This window comes from Plectropomus leopardus, chromosome 11, assembly GCF_008729295.1.
Source record: "Plectropomus leopardus isolate mb chromosome 11, YSFRI_Pleo_2.0, whole genome shotgun sequence".
NCBI lineage: Eukaryota > Metazoa > Chordata > Actinopteri > Perciformes > Serranidae > Plectropomus > Plectropomus leopardus.
Genome location: NC_056473.1, coordinates 15,480,132 through 15,498,860, shown reverse-complemented (window position 1 = coordinate 15,498,860; position 18,729 = coordinate 15,480,132). Strand labels below are relative to the sequence as shown.

General features: G+C 40.0%; 1 protein-coding gene across 1 annotated transcript; it reads left to right on the top strand.

Annotated features, from left to right (window-relative positions):
- The first annotated feature begins 618 nt into the window (after positions 1-618).
- Positions 619-17,665, top strand: smc1b (structural maintenance of chromosomes 1B). Its single transcript, XM_042496454.1, has 25 exons — positions 619-727; positions 1,052-1,240; positions 2,138-2,250; positions 2,447-2,650; positions 4,263-4,501; positions 4,704-4,966; positions 5,603-5,739; positions 6,174-6,256; positions 6,385-6,592; positions 7,877-8,062; positions 8,185-8,379; positions 8,978-9,124; positions 9,351-9,488; positions 9,718-9,834; positions 10,491-10,597; positions 11,205-11,346; positions 11,578-11,723; positions 12,548-12,701; positions 12,966-13,064; positions 13,160-13,316; positions 13,445-13,599; positions 14,107-14,258; positions 14,965-15,034; positions 17,344-17,454; positions 17,555-17,665. The coding sequence occupies exons 1-25, from the start codon at positions 619-621 to the stop codon at positions 17,663-17,665; spliced, it is 3,732 nt and encodes a 1,243-aa protein (XP_042352388.1).
- The last annotated feature ends 1,064 nt before the right edge of the window (positions 17,666-18,729 follow it).

The window sequence follows — 18,729 nt, the reverse complement described above, 5'->3', positions numbered from 1 at the left end:
TTTTAAAAAAATGTAAAAAATAGTTCAATACAAAATATCCAAATTTAAAACACGCTAAACCTAAGTGAAACCTAGGTTTAGTGTGTTTTACAATGATTTTGTTTCTTATTTGAAAGCCCTCAAATGCATGAGGCATAAAAATGTAATGAAACTAGTTAACATAATAGATAAGTATGATCTAGCCTCCAACAAAAGCCCAGGCCTGTAATATTTTGTTATTATTTATCCCTTATATTTCTTTATCAAATGTATTTTCATACATTTAACTTGTCTGTCTTCTCCCTGATCCCATCCACCTATTTAAGCCCACAAATCCATGTTGTTTGTATCATAGATCTATTATAAGTTTTGAACATGAAATTTTGTTCAATTAAAGAAAAGGCCTGTCAGTAACTGATCCGTGCCCTACCCGATCCGTACTGCGCATGCGTGAGCACCAAACAGGTACTGGCATGCTCCTCTGTAGTACATCCACGCTGTGACATGCCCTTTAGCCAAAATATTTAAAAAATAAGAGAGGGAAAGTTTCCCGCCTCTCGTCATTTTGCCACCTGTGATTGGTGGCTTCTCCAGACACATACATTAGCTGCTAGACTAACCTTAGTAAAGACAGATAAAATGGGGTATCTGAAACAAATTGATATTGAGAACTTCAAGTCATGGCGAGGAAACCAAGTTATCGGTCCTTTTATGCGATTTAATTGTATAATTGGCACAAACGGCTCCGGTAGGTTGACCTTTTTTCTTTCTAGGGTTGCTGGCTCTCTAATGAGTTAGCTACCGATGCTACTGAGCTAGTTAGCATGGTTGAATTAAGCTAGTTAGCTGAAGTACATTGGCTCTACTAGTGAATGGGGCATAATCTAGGATTAAAAATAAGCTGTAAATCACTGAATATAATGTTGGAGTTCATTTAACAAACTAGAGTGTTATTTGGTATAAATGTGTATATCTGTAATTTATTGAAAACTCAGCTAGCTATAACAGAAACTGGCAACCACTCAGTCCCACGGTGAGTTTTTCGGCAGTATGATGTTGTAAATCACTGTAGGTAAGTCCAATGTGATGGACGCCCTGAGCTTCGCCATGGGGGAGCGGGTTGCTTCTCTCCGGGTGAATCGCCTCAGGGACCTGATTCACGGAGCCCACATCGGGCGGCCGGTGCAGGACACCGCCCGTGTCGCCATCCGGTACTGCGACGATAACGATCAGGAGACCATCTTCTGCCGGAGCATCATTGGTCAGTTTAAGGAGTTTACTTTTCCGCGTTTGTGTAGATTATTTATAGTTTTGTAAGTCAACTGTTGATAAAGCCACAGGTGTTTCAGTGGAGGGTCGAATAAGGGGAATTTGTAACATTAGGCCTGGCACGACGGAGGTTTGGGGCCATGTTAAAGAAAGAAAAAAGTCATAATATTCCGAGAAAAAAAGTCGTAATATATTTTGGGGAAAAAGTAGTAATATTATGAGAATAAGCATTTTGTGAATGAAGTCATAATTTTACGAGAAAAAAAGTGGTTTTAGGAGAATGGGGATATTATGATACGGAAATAAACAAATTTGCCAGCAAACTATAAAATGGGGAGGAGCACAATAGTTCTCTCACCTGTTTTATAGTTATAGTTACCTTAATTGCGACTTTTTTATCCTAAAAAAATAACAACTATTTCCCCATAAAAATTTAAATTGTAAAACTAAGACTTTATTCTCGTAATATTACGACTTTTTTCTTATAATATTACGACTTTATTCTCAAAGTCTCAAAAAAAAATCCTTAATGTGGCCTTAAAATTGTCGTAATAATGTGTTTGTATTAAATTTAGCCTTTTTTTCTTTTTCTTTTTTTTTTGGTGCATGAAGATGTTGAGAGAGGGTATACTTCACTCTGTTATTTTATATATAATTTACACGCACGGCCAAAACACACACATATGCACAAACAGAACATATAATACATGCATTAATGTAAATAGAAATGTCTGTGTTGATGTAAATGGTCTTAAACAGTCGAAAAAAAGAAAACATATTTCCCCAGGTGCTTCTAGTAGTATCAAGTAGAAACAAGTAGTGTAGTTTGATTTGCAAAGTTTTGATGTATCAGTCGCTGTCATAACTGCTGTTCACCTTCCTTGTTCAGGTGACTCCTCTGAGTTTCGCATCAATGGCATACATGTTACTCTGGCCAAATATATAGAGGAGCTGAAGAAGATTGGCATTGTGACCAAAGCTCGAAACTGTCTGGTGTTCCAGGTAAACTCTTATAAAATGTTTAGGAGAAAGTAAGATCAGATGTTTGTGTGTGTGTGTAGCTGAATGACTGTAAAGTTCTGTGACTCAATATAAAATACAGAAAACAAAACGTGTTTTCCCACATCCACTCAGCTACTTGTAATAACTTAAAAAACGCCCTACAAACCAGCCTGTTACTCATTATGCTCCTCACCAGGGGGCAGTGGAGTCCATAGCTCTGAAGAACCCAAAGGAGAGGACCAAGATGTTTGAGTACATCAGTCAGTCAGAAGACTGTATTGCAGAGTATGATAAGAAGAAAAATGCCCTGCTGAAGGCCAAAGAGGACACACTGTTTCACTTCAACAAGAAGAAATCTGCTACTATCGAGAGGAAACAGGTGTCCCAGGAAAAAACAGAGGTAAAACCCCTAAAAAGGGAATATAATCTGTATATTCCCCTAACTGCAGTGGCTTGTTCACTCCAGTGCCTCGAGTCACCATACACTTAAGCTTATTTTTCCTGCCGGCTACATTCATAACCAATTGCAGATAAAGTGTGGCTTGTTTTTAATTTTCTAATCAGGAGTACACATTGCTATTACAGTGCTATCACTGTTGCTGCTTCCAGAATGAGTGGCTTTACAGTTTCCCTGAAACATAAAAATGGACATCCACAAACGTCAACATTTCTAATTCAGTTACTTCTTTTAAGTGTGGATTGTACTAGTGGTACACACAAACTGAACAGGTTCATTTGACCATGCATGAAGTCAAAAGTGTGGATGATCTGACAAACAAAGGTTGGGTAAAAAAGACGGCTGTCATATGAAGACGAGATACCTGATCATTGTTGGGGATAACAGCACACACTTTTGTCCAGTCGTTCCTCAGTGACATTGATAGCGCTGGGCTTGTGGTTGTGTTTAAACCCTCTGTGAAGTGGATGTGATTGTCAGGTTATTAGTTTTTGCAGGTTCTAGAAATTGCTGGGCTTAGCCCCCCTTGAGAGGGTTTCAAATGCCAATGCAACATCAGATGAGCATTTGGTTGCTGCATACTAACAGTTCTGGTGCTTCCAGATTGGATTTTGAGCTTAATGAGCCATGCCACAAATGCAGATTTAGTTGTGATTGCATTGAGATACATTGCTGGAGAACTCTGGACTGCAGAGGGGCTCAGGCTCAGGTGGTCAACATGTGATGCAGTGTGATTGTAAAGTAGCACATTATGATGGATATGGATTCCCCCAGTCCTGAATTTATGCCTGTATTTGTCAGGGTAGTTTTATGAAATAGAGATGCAGTGGTCATAAGTAGCATATAATGCATATTTAAGTCTTTTTTAATTTGGACTAAGAATGTTCCTGCAATATGTGTATAGCCTGATGCAATTCCAGAAAGTGATTTAAAAATAAAAGCTCATTTGGTTTGTTTGCATTTTTTTTCTTTAATGGGGCATGATGCTGGCCTTCATTCTAGAGTAAATACCATGTGGTTTCTGTTCTTTCTATTCATTTCCTATGGAGAAGCTGTTGCACAGTGTATGGTAGGCATGCTGAGTTTTGAGAAGGGGGTGTGTTGTATTCACCAGCCTGTATTTATATACAGTAAACTAGATTCCACTTAATGCAAATTAGTCTGTCCAGCACAGTTCGCCTGGCTCTTCACACTTTACTGTCATAAAAGGCAATGTAGTTAAATAAAGCAAGATTCATCAAGGGCTCTTCCTGTGTCTCACCTCAAAAAAGAAATACATTTTGGAGTTTTGGGGTTTTTTTTGATGAAATAACAGAAAGTTTATGAGCAGTCCACCATGTTGTTTCCTGTTTGAAACTATGAGTAGAGAACCAGGGGCCGCCCAAATAGCAGAATATTTATTCAATCAAGTGCATTCCACGAAAGGGCACGTCACCAGTGGGAAGTGGTCCCCCAGTGTCCAATCTAGATTTGTTGGAAATGTACAATGAGATTCACTTGAGTTTTCCTGTCTATCAAATGACTGGCCCCACCAACCAGCCTTTCACTTTTCCAGGCCCAAAGGTACCAGGCGCTGGTGGACGAGCTCCACCAAAACCGTCTGCAGCTGAGCCTGGCTGAGCTCTACTATAATGAGAAGGGCATCAGTGCTCTCAGTGACACCCTGAGGGAGAAACAGCAGGCGGCAGCTGCTAAGAACAATAAAGTTGTGAACGCAGAGCACACGGTCAAAACCTATAAGAAGGAACATGGGCGCCTCTACAGAGAGCAGCAGCACATAGATAAGGAGATCAGGTGTGTGTGGATTTGAAAATTATAACAGTGGAAAAAAGTATTAATTAATATACCCTTAAGTAAAGCTAATGAATATATTTCATTTGTTCCTCACTAGCTGCTTTGTGTCCCTGTGTAGAACACAGGAATATAATAGAAATACATCAGTGGTCTGTGCCATTAACTAGAATTAGCCTGGGCCTCCTCTCACTCTGTCACTCAGCGCCCAGGAGCATTCCCTGTCCCAATGTCAATCCCTATACATCAAAGCCAAGGTAAACACCTCCCATCACATGCAGAGGGCTGAGGAGGTCCGTGATGCCCTGAGGAAGGGTCAGAGGCTGATGGCAGTTAAAGAGCAGGAGCTGGCAGAGGGGCAGCAGGAGATCTCTGAACTGGAGAGGACCTGGAGGAACTATGAGAGGCAGGTACAGGAGAGGGGAGCTTCCCTGGGGAGAGACATCGAACTGGATGAGGATCAGGTGAGTGTTTGTCAAACTAAGGAAACTCCTTTTCCATTCAGTTAAACCTAAATACAGTTGAAATTTGACTGCTGTCAATAAGCCTGTCGCGATAATTACGATATCGACTTATCGTACCATATATAAAAAAATGAACCTGATCATTTTTCTGACCTCGATGTTGCCGTTTACATGGGCGTTTATAAAGATGTGATGAGAATTTAAACCAGCCGTGCTGTTTCTGACACTCTTGCCTCAGTCAGCCTGTTCTCTGTGGGAGGCGGGGCTCATACACTCACAGAGCGGACAGCATGCAACAGGTAGTGCGTTTACATGCACAGTTTAGTGGAGCTACAGTCACAGCTCGATTGGGCCATTTAATGCACTTCTTCAGGACGCACTTTAGTTCAGGTTTTCCCTAATCTCATCCAACCAGCCATGCTTCTCTTGCAAGCGATTGTGTACAAGGTCGATGCAAAATTGTCGATGTCACTTAGTGGCCAATGTCTCTTAATAAGACAAAAAAAGGTCTGTCCTAATGTTTGTTGCTGATTGTTATTGATGAACTAACTGTAGATACCTTGAAATATCAAGGGACAAAGTACCTGCTATTGTATTAATACATTAATTGTGTTTTTGCATCCATTTGTGTCACAGCAAGGGCGATACAACGAGCTGAAGGAGCTGGCCCGAAAACAGGGGATGGTCCTCAGCCAGCAAGCAGAGAAACTGCAGTGGGAGGTGAGATCAGACTACGAGAAGATGGCTTTTGATCAGCGCAGAAAAAAGGAAGTGGAGGTAATGTCACCACTGACATCTCGAATCTTTTTACTTAAAGACCACAGATTGAGCAGCTGCTGAAAGACACGTCAGTATGTTTCACAACACTGAATCTGTGATTAATAATGAATTCTTAAACGTACAGTAACTTATATTTTTGGACACTTGAGGGCAGTAGAAACAAGTTGTGAACATGACATTGACATGCCATCACCCTCAAGGCTAGGTGCTGACGATATGGAGAAAAAATTACATTTATATTTTGTACAAATACCTTGATACCAACATTGTGATGATACTGTACGGTTGACTATTGGTGCTTTAACAAAATATTTACACGGTGAGATTTTTGATGAATAATAGATAAATAGTAACAGCTAGAACAGTCTGTTGCAAAACTATCAATTACAGCTTTTTTAATTACACCTCTCTTGGAATATCGTTTGTTGTAGGTTGCCATCAGGAACCACCGGACTCAGCTGGAAGATTTGACACACAGAGCAGAGAAGCTAGAGGAGTACACCAGCACCTGCACGTACGTCATGTGCTCACCTTATACCACATGGCTGTGCAATGTAATACCAGCCAATATAAACTGACTGTCAGGGAGGTGTTTGATACTGCTGTAAACCAGGGCACAACATCAATTCCTGCATGTTTCAGGACCTCTATCGAAGAGTACCGTCAGCGGGAAGAGAGCCTGAGTGCGGAGTTGCAGCGGGGCCGTCAGCGCACTGAGGAGGTGACCCAGGAACTAGGTCAGGTGCTGGAGGAGCTGAAGAATGCCTGTATGGACACTGAGGAGAGCAGTCGCCAGCTGCAGCGCAAAGCACTGCTCGAGAAGCTCCGCAGGCTCTACCCTGAAAGCGTGGTAAAGGATAGAGAGGGATAATAATTAGAGATAACTGTAAGAAAACAGCGAGGACCCAAGTCCGAAGAGAGGCAGGACACTCAACATGTGTTTCAGGAATTATGGTTATGGCAAAACAAAAAATACTACACACACCAAGGCTGTCTAACTAATCTCAATTGGCGACTATCAATCCATGGTGCTAGAAACAAACAAAACTCAGATAACTCACCTCAGGTTTACACACACATGAAAGGCAGGACACAGGTAAAGTCAATGATTAGACAAGGTAACTTTTTGGCTGGAAGTTCCCGCTCCCAGCAGCAGGATCAGCACCTTGGAGGTAAACAGTTTTGACAGTCAGCTTCTTGATATCTCAGACACCCCATTGCTCAATTTTAGTTTCCTAGAGGATGATAATAATTACTGTAGTTGTAAACCACTCTAGTACATATTCATTAGTCATTTAGAATTTAATCATTTTTGTAAGTCCCTTGTCTGCCTCCATTTTTACTAAGAGTTTTTTTTCTGTGCTGCACATAATGTCTGACTGCATGTTAAGAGAGAAATGTTATTTTTTAGAGGGTAAAATGTTGCTTTCTTTATTTTTATGCTCCTTTTTGTGCCTCTGAGTTAGCGACAACCGTGGCCTGAGGCATTCTGTTTTTCTGGTGATCCATCAGTCCATCTGTCCCATTCTTGTGAACGCAATATCTCAAGAACGCCTCGAGGGAATTTCCTCAAATTGTCACAATGTCCATGTTGGCTCAAGGATGAGGTCACTGTGAACTCAGAAAACATGTTTTTGGCCATAACACAAGAATTACAATGCTGATTATGACAACACAATTGCCTAATAGGATACAATTATTATTAGTGACATTTTATATTCATATTCATGAGGTCAAAGGTCAACTTCACTGTGACATCTTAATGGTCTGCAAAAACACTTGGCCACTCTGGCCATTACTCAACACCAGACGAGATTGTGACTATATTTCACAAAGGGCAGATACTGAATTGGTGACACTAATCTTGGATGTCCACATACGTAGAAACTGTCCTGTTTATATAGATCCTCTGTTGCCAGGTTAAAGATATGTGTGACGCATTCACATTTTAGAAAGAGTAGCAACAAGTGAGCAACATCCCTGTTTGAGGCATTGTTTACTGTCATGGCTGCATGAGTCTTGACAGACAAAAATGTAAATTGTAACTGCAACCTGACTGGTTGATGGAGGCATACAACTGCGAGGCAGTAATTCCAGTTTCTTTTCTTTTCAATGTTTTCCTTTCTTGTCCCAGTTCGGTCGTCTCTCTGACTTGTGCAGCCCCATTCATAAGAAGTACCAGCTCGCTGTCACCAAGGCTTTTGGTCACAACATGAACGCCATTGTAGTGTCCTCAGAGAAAGTTGCCCGTGACTGTATCAGGTTCATGAAGGAGGAGCGAGCTGAGCGTGAGACTTTTCTGCCCATTGACTACTTGGACGTAAGTTCTATTTTTGTACGGTTGAAAAATGCAAAATGGTTTTAGAAGTTGTCAGGGTATTTCAGTATGCAGAATCACTTGCATGCGTATGTTAATGATAACCATCTCTACTTTATGCCCAGGTAAGCCCTCTGAATGAGCGACTAAGAGAGATCCCCCACGCCAAGATGGTGGTCGATGTTGTGAAGATTAGCACTGCCTCAGCTGCTGCTGCCCCCCTGAGAAAGGTGGTGCAGTTCGTATGTGGCAATGCATTGGTGTGTGAGACCATCAAGGAAGCAAAGAGTGTGGCCTTTGATGGACCTGTGCGCCTTAAAGTAAGTTTGACACTTGGACACAGACATAAGAGGAAGGAACAAAAGCAAAAGACATTTTGTTTTGCTCGGTTGTTGCCTTGAAATTCTGTTGTGTTTACCATTATCACAAGAGGAGTCCATATGAGCGCCCCTCTCTTGTGGTATTCATGATCTGTTAAGTCAAAATTGTGCCATTGAGGTGACAAATTGCAGTGTGTTTGCTGATGTTTTCAGTAATGCTAGAGGCCATGACTGCTATTTTTTTTTTTGCCACATTGCAGAACAGTTTTTTGTCATCTTGCATGGTGTGCTCCATCACTTATATCTAGCAATACACTGCGACTACAAAAAAGGATCACTTCATTCACTAATTTAAAGAGTAAGAAATATTGACAGTAGAAAGTGTTGCATACAGCTTCCCAAAAAGTTTTAATGATTCAGAGAAAGTAAACTCACGAACTGAAATCAATTTGCATGTTACCATAGGATTGTTATGTAAAAGGGGCAACACTTTAAAATCTTGTAGGCCGTCTAATATTACAATCTAAAGCCCTGAGCTTGTGACTGACATGTTGGTCTTTATTGCCAGCAGACTTGTAATCAGACGTGTTTTCTGTAGACGGTAGCCCTGGATGGGACAATGTTTACAAAGTCGGGCTTGATCTCTGGAGGCTCCAGTGACCTGCGGACCAAAGCTCGTTGCTGGGATGAGAGGGATATGATGAAGCTGAGGGAACGCAAGGACCAGCTGACAGCAGAGTTGCGCGTCAGTTAACACACACAACGTGTCAAATACTTTGGGAAATCATTCAGTTTGGACTTTATTTAGTCAATTTTCACATAGTTCAAAAGTTGCTTCAGTTGTTTGTGTTTTTAGCATACATTATATCCTGTCATATACAGACGATATATTTCTTGCATGAAATAATTATCGAAGAGTCGTTAATTTTTTTCTCCTTTCACTTCCACTCTGTGTTTTGGTCCTGTGACAGGATTTGATGAGGCTGAGGCGGAAAGACTCAGAGCTAAATCAGATCATTGCTCAGGCTCAAGGCGCCCAGACCCGCCTCAAATACTCCAAAGCTGAGCTGGAAAACCTTTGCAAGAAAAACATCCTCAAATGCCAAGTGGTACGGCCACTGAAGTGTGACTCTCTCAAATGTAGTATTGTGATTGAGACTGTGTTCTTTGACATGGCTCCACTGTAGATGTAGATCAGTGCTCCTGGTTTGATCACTATCACGTGAAATCTCAAAGCATGTTGCACGTACAAAGATGTATCATGGTGGCGCAGGAAGCATGAACTTTCAGTTTCACAGTACTTACTCTGTCTTGTTGTCTCCTTCTGATTGTTCTCAGGAGATTTCACGTATGAAGAGTGAATTGGCAAACCTGGACTCTCAGATCCAGATGCAGCAGGAATGTGTTGAGGCAAAGGATTCAGAGATAAGGGAGATCAGAGACAGGATCAACCAGGTACTGCTGTCTGCACGCCTTCTTAAACCTGTTTGACTGTAATGCTGACCTTCATGCTGAGGTTACTAGTGAATTATATCAGGTTGCTGTATCATTTACAGTACCATACTGCATGTCATAAGGTGGCATCACTACATTTCCAGGGGTTTGGGGTAAGAACCACTGGCATGCAGCAGAGTGGCCACCATTAGCTTACAGGTTTAAAAACAAGAAATTGTTTTTTTAAACTGCTAGATATGGTATTTTACACATATCTGTCAAAGGCCCAAGTAGAGGAACTTATCTGCCAAATCTTTTATTAGCCATTGTACAGCTCACCGTCCTCCCCTTTTCATATTCTTAACATGTTAATCTATTTATAATTTTGTCATTTCAACTGTTCATACTGTAATTTTATTATGTTGGTCTGTTCCTTACACATGACATCTGTTGCACACAATCATCCCTGTGAGGGATTCCTCCTCTCTTGCTTCTCCTGTGGTTTCTTCTATTTTTTATGCCAAGTTAGATATTTTTGGAGGAGTACTCCCTCGTTTGAATCAGGGTCGTAGGGCAGAGGGTGTCTTATGCTGTACAGATATTAAAGCCCCTTCAGGCAAATTTGTCATACTGGGCTACACACTTGACTTAACAGTGTATGTTGTCTGTGTATTCAGATGGAAGACATGGTGTTTTCTGACTTCTGTGTTGAGATCGGTGTGGACAGCATCAGAGAGTTTGAGCGGGAGCACCTGAAACAGCAGACAGAGCTTGACAAGAAACGGTACGACAAACCACTCACCAGTGTCTCCACTAACCTACTGTATGTGCTCGACTCAACCAACCAAATCAGTGATGCAAATCAGAAATCAAATGTGATAAACACTGAAGTGATGAGCATTTACTTACAGGGAGAGTAGTGTCCCATATGTAAGGATTTTATTTGAGGAAATCTGCATGATTTTAGATCACCAAAGGATTAGATATTTAATTTTTACAATCAGATCAACATGAATCGCCAAATGTCTGTAACAGTTGCTAAAATAAAAGCTTCACTACTTAAGTGTCCAACTGTTCTGAGACTTTGTAGTTTTGAAAATATGACAATGACATTTAATTTATTAAAAAGTCCTTGTTATGCGTTTAGTTTCTTAAAGGATCATATTCATTGATTTGATATAATTCAGCTTTATTTTTTTATTTAGCTTTAAAAAATATGCAGCAAGCTGGCAAAAATTGATGGGCCTAACTTAGTGCTTGTATTTGCAAACGGGAGACTTAAATATTCTGGAGCTGTGCGTAAATACTTAATTTGTGTTGCAATGATGTAATCTGAATGATACGTTTTCAGGAGTTCTACAACATAAACTGTGATATGTCTCTCCTTTCAGGCTGGAGTTTGAGAGTCAGAGCACTCGGCTGAAAGCGCAGCTGGAGTATGAACAAGACCAACTGGAGCAGCAGAGGAAGAAGCTCCACAACATGGAGAAAACGATGGACAAGGAGGAGAGAAGCATGGCTGATCAGAGGAAGGTAGTCATCTCAGGCATCAAAAAGCCCCCTGTAATATGGATAGAAGACAGGTTTAGTTAAAATATGGACATTTTTATTACCTACCTCCTTCTGGAATATTAATTTCCTCCAAATGAGATTTTGGAAGTCTGTATTTAGGGCTTTTTCTGGGCCCACTGGGGCAGATGTGAAATTAAACATTTCAGCCGACATTGCAGACTACTTTGACGTGATGTTTCCATGCCCCCTCAGGATGAAGAGAAGCTGCTGGCAGCGGTGGAGGAGGGTCAGAGCAAACTGCTGGAGCTGAAGAACCAGCTGCTATCTAAGAAGAGCCAGGTGGCCGCTGCCAAAGCTGAGCTGGACCAGAAAACGAAGAGCCTGCACGAAATCAACAAGTAACACTTTCCACTAATACAACTGTACTCTTATCACTGCCACCACTGCTACCACTGCTGCTGTTACACAGTGTTTACCCTGTACAAACGGCTGGGGGAAGTCCCACAAAAAGGGGACGTTTCAAACCACGAATAAACATAAAGCTTGCTGTTTCTGCTAAATTGATTGACAGATCTGTTAAGAAACAGCTTAACACTAGATAACTACAATTTGTCCACGGTTGTTTTTGACTGTAAATCTATTAATGAGACAGAACTCTGCTTTCAGTCACCATATAACATGACATTTTGAAGACTTTGAGGTTGCAAGGAAACTGCATTTCTTTTCCTTTTTTTCATTTTATTTTTATCTTGGAGATCATACATCGTCCAGGATTCAAAAGATAAATACATAAATCACTTAACATACAAATACATTATAAGTACATAATGATAAAAACATCACTCAGATACCAGTCCATGTCTCAACATAGCTTTTCTCTCATCAGTTGCTCTCCCTTTCATTTTACTGAAATAAAGAATATATACTAATTATCATCTAAACAAATGACTAAAAGATGTCACACTCACTCATTTATCCATGAAGATCCACTCACAACACAATCTCCTTTGTACTCCGGAAACAGCATTTCTGTGGGATCTTTTATTTGCAATTGGATTCATTTCTTGTTTATTGGTGTAAGTTTATTGATTTAGACGAATGAACAAACCATCAAAATATTCTCTTTTTCCCTTAAGAATGTCTTTTTCTGTTAACTAAAATGATAAAAACCCAACAAGACACATTTTGGATGTGCACGCTCTCCTTTGTGTCGTTCTCTCAGAGAGTTGGTGAAGCTTCAGCGGGAAGTGATGTCTGCAGAGACAGCCGTGGAGCAGAAACGCTTGTTCAGACACAACCTGCTGCTGGCCTGTAAGATCCAGAGTCTGCCCATCACTCTGCTGTCAGGGAGCCTCCGTGAAATCAGTGAAGTGGAGGTGAGACAGAAAGAATTAACTGTTCTTTGTCTCCTCTGAATTTACCATCTCAACACCAGCCCTGCACAACTTTGACTGGATATTAATTTGAGCTCAAACTATCGTATATACGTATCATATAATTATGACATATTTTGCAAAAAGGGAAGAGAATGTGATAAAAGGAGCTGTAGAAATCTTGATTTTTTTTTTTTAGAAATTAAATCAGTAATGAAGTGAGTAGAAGCACTTTTACCTGATGGCTGATTCCTCTCTTCTGTGCAGCTTGACACAGAATCTGAAAGCACTTCAGCCACCGTGAACATCTATGAGAGAGAGGCACAAGTAGTCATAGACTACTCTGACCTGGATGCAGAACTCAGAGTGAGACATCAAGCATTTCCTTCCTGATCTCCATTCACATGACCAGAAATACTCTGTATGTCTAACATACATTGAATTTGTGTGTGTGTGTACAGAGTCTGCAGGGAGACGAGGAGATTGAAGCCAACTTAGAGAGGCTGAAGGAGTCAGTCTCCTCCATAGAGGGAGTTCTGCATCGCACCACAGCCCCCAACCTGAAAGCTCTGGCGAAGATGAGAGAGGTGAAGGTCAAGTTACAAGAAGTGACAGAGGGTAAGAAGTTTTTAATTTCAAAATGAGATTCTTGATCAGTTAGATTTGCCCACCGTTTATGTATATGCTGATGCTGAAATGAAGTACCTGAACTGCTGATTCACCTTTGTTTTCTGTTCCTCACTCAGCGCTTGATGCCAGCACCATGGAATTAAGAAAATGTGGTAAAGACTTCAACCAAGTCAAAGACCGTCGTTTACAACTCTTCCGCCAGTGCTTTGAACACGTGTCCCTCGTAATTGATCAGATCTATAAAAGAATATGTAGGAACAGCAGCGCCCAGGTGAAGCAACAAAACCTCAACCACAAAAACACAGTCTTAAGTTTCTCTGTCACTTGTGTAATTATCTGCATTTCAGTCATTTGTCTTCACAAGTAAATTACCTGAAAACAAGAGAAAAAATAAACATTAAAATAAAAAAAATAAAAATTAAGAAAATGACCTCAACAAAGTGCTAAAGAAACAATTTCTTGTTTGTAGCATAATCTTAAAATGTATATCTAAAAGAATTATAAATAGAATTTTCTTGACACCCACCCCCCGTTTTTTGATCATATCTAATAAATCATCATAAGGAAATCACACCAATTTTCTCAGGTTTCAGAGATTTAAGTACTTCTGACGAAATCTGATGTTGATCCAGGTGTTAAAGGGTTAAAGGGTTAGCTCAGCTTAAACAGTAAAAACAACACATTCAGTTCACACTGGACATTGTTGTAGAAGAGCAAGATGCCTTCAATGGCAAGATCCATCAAGTGAAATTACAACCGGCTGCAATATGTGTTCAAGGCCATTCTGAGTGCAGAAAATTCAGAGGAGCCGTACCTCGACGGCATCAGCTATCACTGTGTGGCTCCAGGGAAGCGCTTCATGTCCATGGACAATCTGTCAGGTGGAGAAAAGGCCATCGCTGCCCTCGCCCTGGTGTTTGCCATCCACAGGTAACCCTGAAACAGACCACATTACATTACTGTACATCAGATTATAGCAGGGAGAAATGAAAAGTTGAAGTGTGTGTGAAGCAGAGGTTACAGACAATAAACTAATCACTCAAAATGTCACATAAAAGCATCAGATAACAAGTAGAATAAACATGATAATAAGTCTTTAATGACGGATAGTTTCTGCATATAAATTTAGCCAGACAGATGGATAATCACCCCTCACAGCTATGAAAATGAAACCAACATAAAAAAAGGAATTGGCACAGCTGTTGACAAACCATGAAATATGTTTCAGAAATTACAGCCTCTCCTCGGGGACAAAAACAGTTGTCTAAGGGTACTTAACTTGTAATGACTCTAAGTTTTTAAACTGATGAATGGACTAATAAAGTAAAGGCCATGTCATTTGGAGAGCCTGTTGGTCCTCTCGTCTCTTACATCGTTGATTTAAGCCAGGAGTGCTCAGAGACACTCGAAATCTTTTCAAATCCATCGTTGCTGCTTCTTTTTTTATTGTCTTTTGTACTGAAACTTTTGTACATTTAAGACTTTTTCACATTTTGTGATTCTTGCTTTTTTTCTGAGGCACTTGTCCCACACTATCTAATACTCATTGCATCATTTTGTAATGGCTGTGGCTCTGACATTCACAGCATTGGTTTACTGTGTCTGCTGTTTGGCATGTTGATATCCTCTCTCGCAGCTTCTGCCCTGCTCCGTTCTTGATCATGGACGAGGTGGATGCAGCCCTGGACAACACTAACATTGGCAAGGTAAGATTTTAGCTGCTCATGGTTTACTATTAATATCAAATGCTGAAACAGTCATATAATTGATTCATTGTTTAGACTATTTATCTAACTTTAAGGGATGGAGTCTCTGTCTGTCTGTCTGTCTGTCCTTCTCAACAACTGTTCGTCACATCGACTTCACACTCGGTTGTATTAATGAGGACCAAAGGGAGAGCAGTGTCGAGTGCAAGCTTTGAGATCCAAGGGACCTATTCATTTGTCGTGTATTATGTACACATTGTGTAGTGTATTGAGCGGAGACCCCTATTAAGTGTTATACTGCAGAACGGCATCCTGGGTACAGCTGGCTATAGCACTTACAAGAGCAGATGAAGAAAGAGAGACTGGAGATGATGCATTGTCCTCTGCAAGGATGAAGTCACGGGATGAAAAAGGTTAATGAAAGGCTGATGAAATGAGTCCTCTTTGCTGCAGACTCTCACCACTAAACACAAAAAAAGACTGGCCACGTTTGGTTTTGCAGTGACTCTGCATGCTGTGTGGCAGAATGCAACATATGACCGTCATTCACCGTTCTTTGATTGATCCTCGCTGTCCGCTGTCACTATGGTTACACTCTATCCAGCAGGCGGCTCGGCTCGGCACGGCTCAGTTATCAGCAGCACTGGTGGGGTACCCCAGAGGAAGATTTCGTGCGTACTGATAAGTCAGCGAGCATGTGGTGGTGGCACATTGCCGAAACCGTTCAGCGCGGTGGAAGTTTGGTCAAAAGTCAATTTACTGAGGAGTGGCATTTTTTAGATTAGTGGATGAGGAGGGATTAACAGCAACACCACTGCAACGCGGTGCAGTGAGTGTACCACGGGTACTCCACAAACAGGCACAGGTGGAGGAAGTACTCAGGTCCTTTACTGCAGTAAAAGTACTACTAATACCACTCCAATAGAGGTTTAAGTCCTGCATTCAGAATCGTTCCTAAGTAAAAGTAACTATGCAAATATTATCAGCAAAATGTACAAAAGTACTTAATGTAAAAGTTGTCATTGTGCAGGGACATAGTCCCTGTCAGTGTTTTCCTATTCTATGATGTTTTTGGATGAATATTCCTGCTACACTGATATGTATACTGCATTTTGCTGCCGTAGGTGTTAAAAGCTCATTCTAACTCCTTTATATCCTGTTGGTAGTCTAATCTACAGCAATGCATCATATTCTGTAAGATCCTCGTTTGCTTGCAGTGTGGCTATCCTGTGAGTAGCTCTAAAAAGTCAGTTAGTTCAAGAAGGAGGAGAATTTAAAGGAACACCTCGTCCTTTCATCAAACATTCAACACATCTGGAGATGCATGGTTTTCACTGGACAGGAAGTAACTGTTTACTAAAGCTGTCAGAAAAATGTAGTGAGTGAAAAGTACAATATTTACCTTTGAGGTGTAGTAGAAGGAGGAAGGAGCAGAGTAAGAAATACACAAGTAAAGTATCTCAAACTTATTTTGGCAAATGTACTTGTTACATTTCACCTCTGTAAATATGACCTACCACGCCCACCCTACTCCCTCCCATTTCACCCCTGAGAAGTTTGCTCCCCTGAGTACAACTGCTTTGCATGCAAACCTGAAGTGAAAGCATCCCGGAGACGCAACACAGCACTGTTCTGTTTACTTCTTGCCCCCACCTAAACATGATATATTATGATTATCAACATGCAGAAAGTGTTTCTGTTTGATGAGTCAACATTTTTATATTTTTGGGTAAATTATCATTATGTTATTTGAGTAATTTAAAAATGTTTTTTAGGATAATCTATAAATTAGTCATTAATTTATTGAAAATATAATAGTTTGATTAATCAAGAAAAAATAATCTATATTTGCAGCCCCAATTTTTATACAAATGCATGAATAGAACAATTTTAAAAAATGAACATATGACAGATTACCTGATGAAAATAACTCTTAAATTGAAGCCCTAATCTTTAGTAATAACTTGCATGCTATTAAATGGTGTATTTTCTACTTGGGCGTGGTTTTACTTGTGTCAGAGCAGTTGCTGCTCTTTGAATTTCCAGTAGCATAGTTTGTGACTGAAAGGACACCTCAATACTTGCATACAGAGTTCAAATTCCAAGAGTCTTTGTATCAACTTTTTTATGCTTGCAGGAAAATGTATGTTTGGCACAGCATAAAAAAGCAACAAAAAATAACCACAGCAATGTCATTCACCAAAATAAGATCTTTTTTTATTATTAAGGTTTGAGTGTATTCAAACGGGCACCATTATCTTATGTGTATGGGTTACATTCGTGCATACCTTTGTTTTGTCTGTTTCCAGGTGACCAGTTTCATCAGAGAGGAGTCCAGGAGGAACATGCAGATTATCGTCATCTCCCTGAAGGAGGAGTTTTTCTGCAGGGCAGACGCTTTGCTGGGAGTCTACTCAGATGTAACAAACTTTTATAACATGTTGGAGAAGAACTTTATTTCTTTTTAAATTTCTTTATGTGGTGACAGTGCAACCAATCACAGTGGTATTCTCTTCACAGTTTAATGAATGCATGTTCAGCGGCCTGCTGACCCTGGACCTGCAGCCCTATCCTCTGGCTGAGGAGGACAGCGGGAGCCAGGCGGACTCAGCGAAGTCAGGATTTGTGTAGACTGGAATCACTTGCATGAAGCTGTTGCATGTGTCTCTTGCATTTCTGTTTATTTGCCATATCAGTGGTTCTCTGTTGTAATCTTTAGATGAGGTGCAAAGGAAAAGTAGTTCTGCGCCAACAAAAAACATTTTAATGGTTAAATGGCAAACACAGCAGAGTTAAAGAGAGCTTTGTTTCTGTTTCTGAAATGTTTTTGTTCTTGTTTGTCTCTTAAGAATTTTATATTATTTCAGCGTTTTATCTTGTTGCGCTTTTAAGCGCGACTTTTGTCTTGTTCATTAAAGTTACAGAGTTAGAAACGTGTTTGAAGATCTGTTATTGACGTGATCATATGCAGATCTGAAATGGCCACACAGGGGCTCAGTTACACTGCTAAACTGACAGATTACCCATTTTAAAGGAGTGCTGTTAAATTGTTATTAAGTATACAATTTGATTATTATTAAACATGTTTTACCTGGCTGCAATTTAGGTAATTTAGTCACTTTTTTAATGTTGGGTAGTGTATTATATAACAATGCATTTTATTTTTCATGTTTATTGTAGGTTTTCAAAATCTTCCTTTGCAAAGTAACTACAGGAACCTGGTAAATGACGTGGAGAAGTATAAACTTCAAATGTCCCACAAATTGCAAACAATTTGAAAAGGGCAACAAAAATCACCTGAAAGTTAGGTAAGAAAGAAGGGGAAAACTAAGGAAAATGTAGAAAACTAATTAATTAAACTAAATTAAACTAAACTAAACAATTAATTTTACTGATTTTTTTTTTTTTTTAAAGTAACTTTTTGGGTTTTGTTTTTTTTTTTTTTACTTTACCTTCTATCAGGTAGTTTTCTTATTGCTTTATTGTAAAGTTTGAGCTATGTTAAGTTGCTCATTGCCTTCTTTCCATGTTTTCAGATCAAACCAACTGGCTCAGGTTTCAAAGGGTTAAATTAGCCAAGAGTTTATACATGCTCAGCTGAAACAACGAGTTGATAGACAGGAAATGAAGAGGCAACTATATTGATAATCCTTAAAGTCATGTTGTATAAAAAGCATTTTAGTTTGTTTTTTTTA

Coding starts and splice junctions, on each gene's coding strand:
- smc1b (XM_042496454.1), top strand. CDS start 619: ATGGGGTATCTGAAACAAATTGATATTGAGAACTTCAAGTCATGGCGA. Junction 8,063..8,184: donor TGCCCATTGACTACTTGGAC/GTAAGTTCTATT, acceptor CTTTATGCCCAG/GTAAGCCCTCTGAATGAGCG. Junction 9,835..10,490: donor TCAGAGACAGGATCAACCAG/GTACTGCTGTCT, acceptor CTGTGTATTCAG/ATGGAAGACATGGTGTTTTC.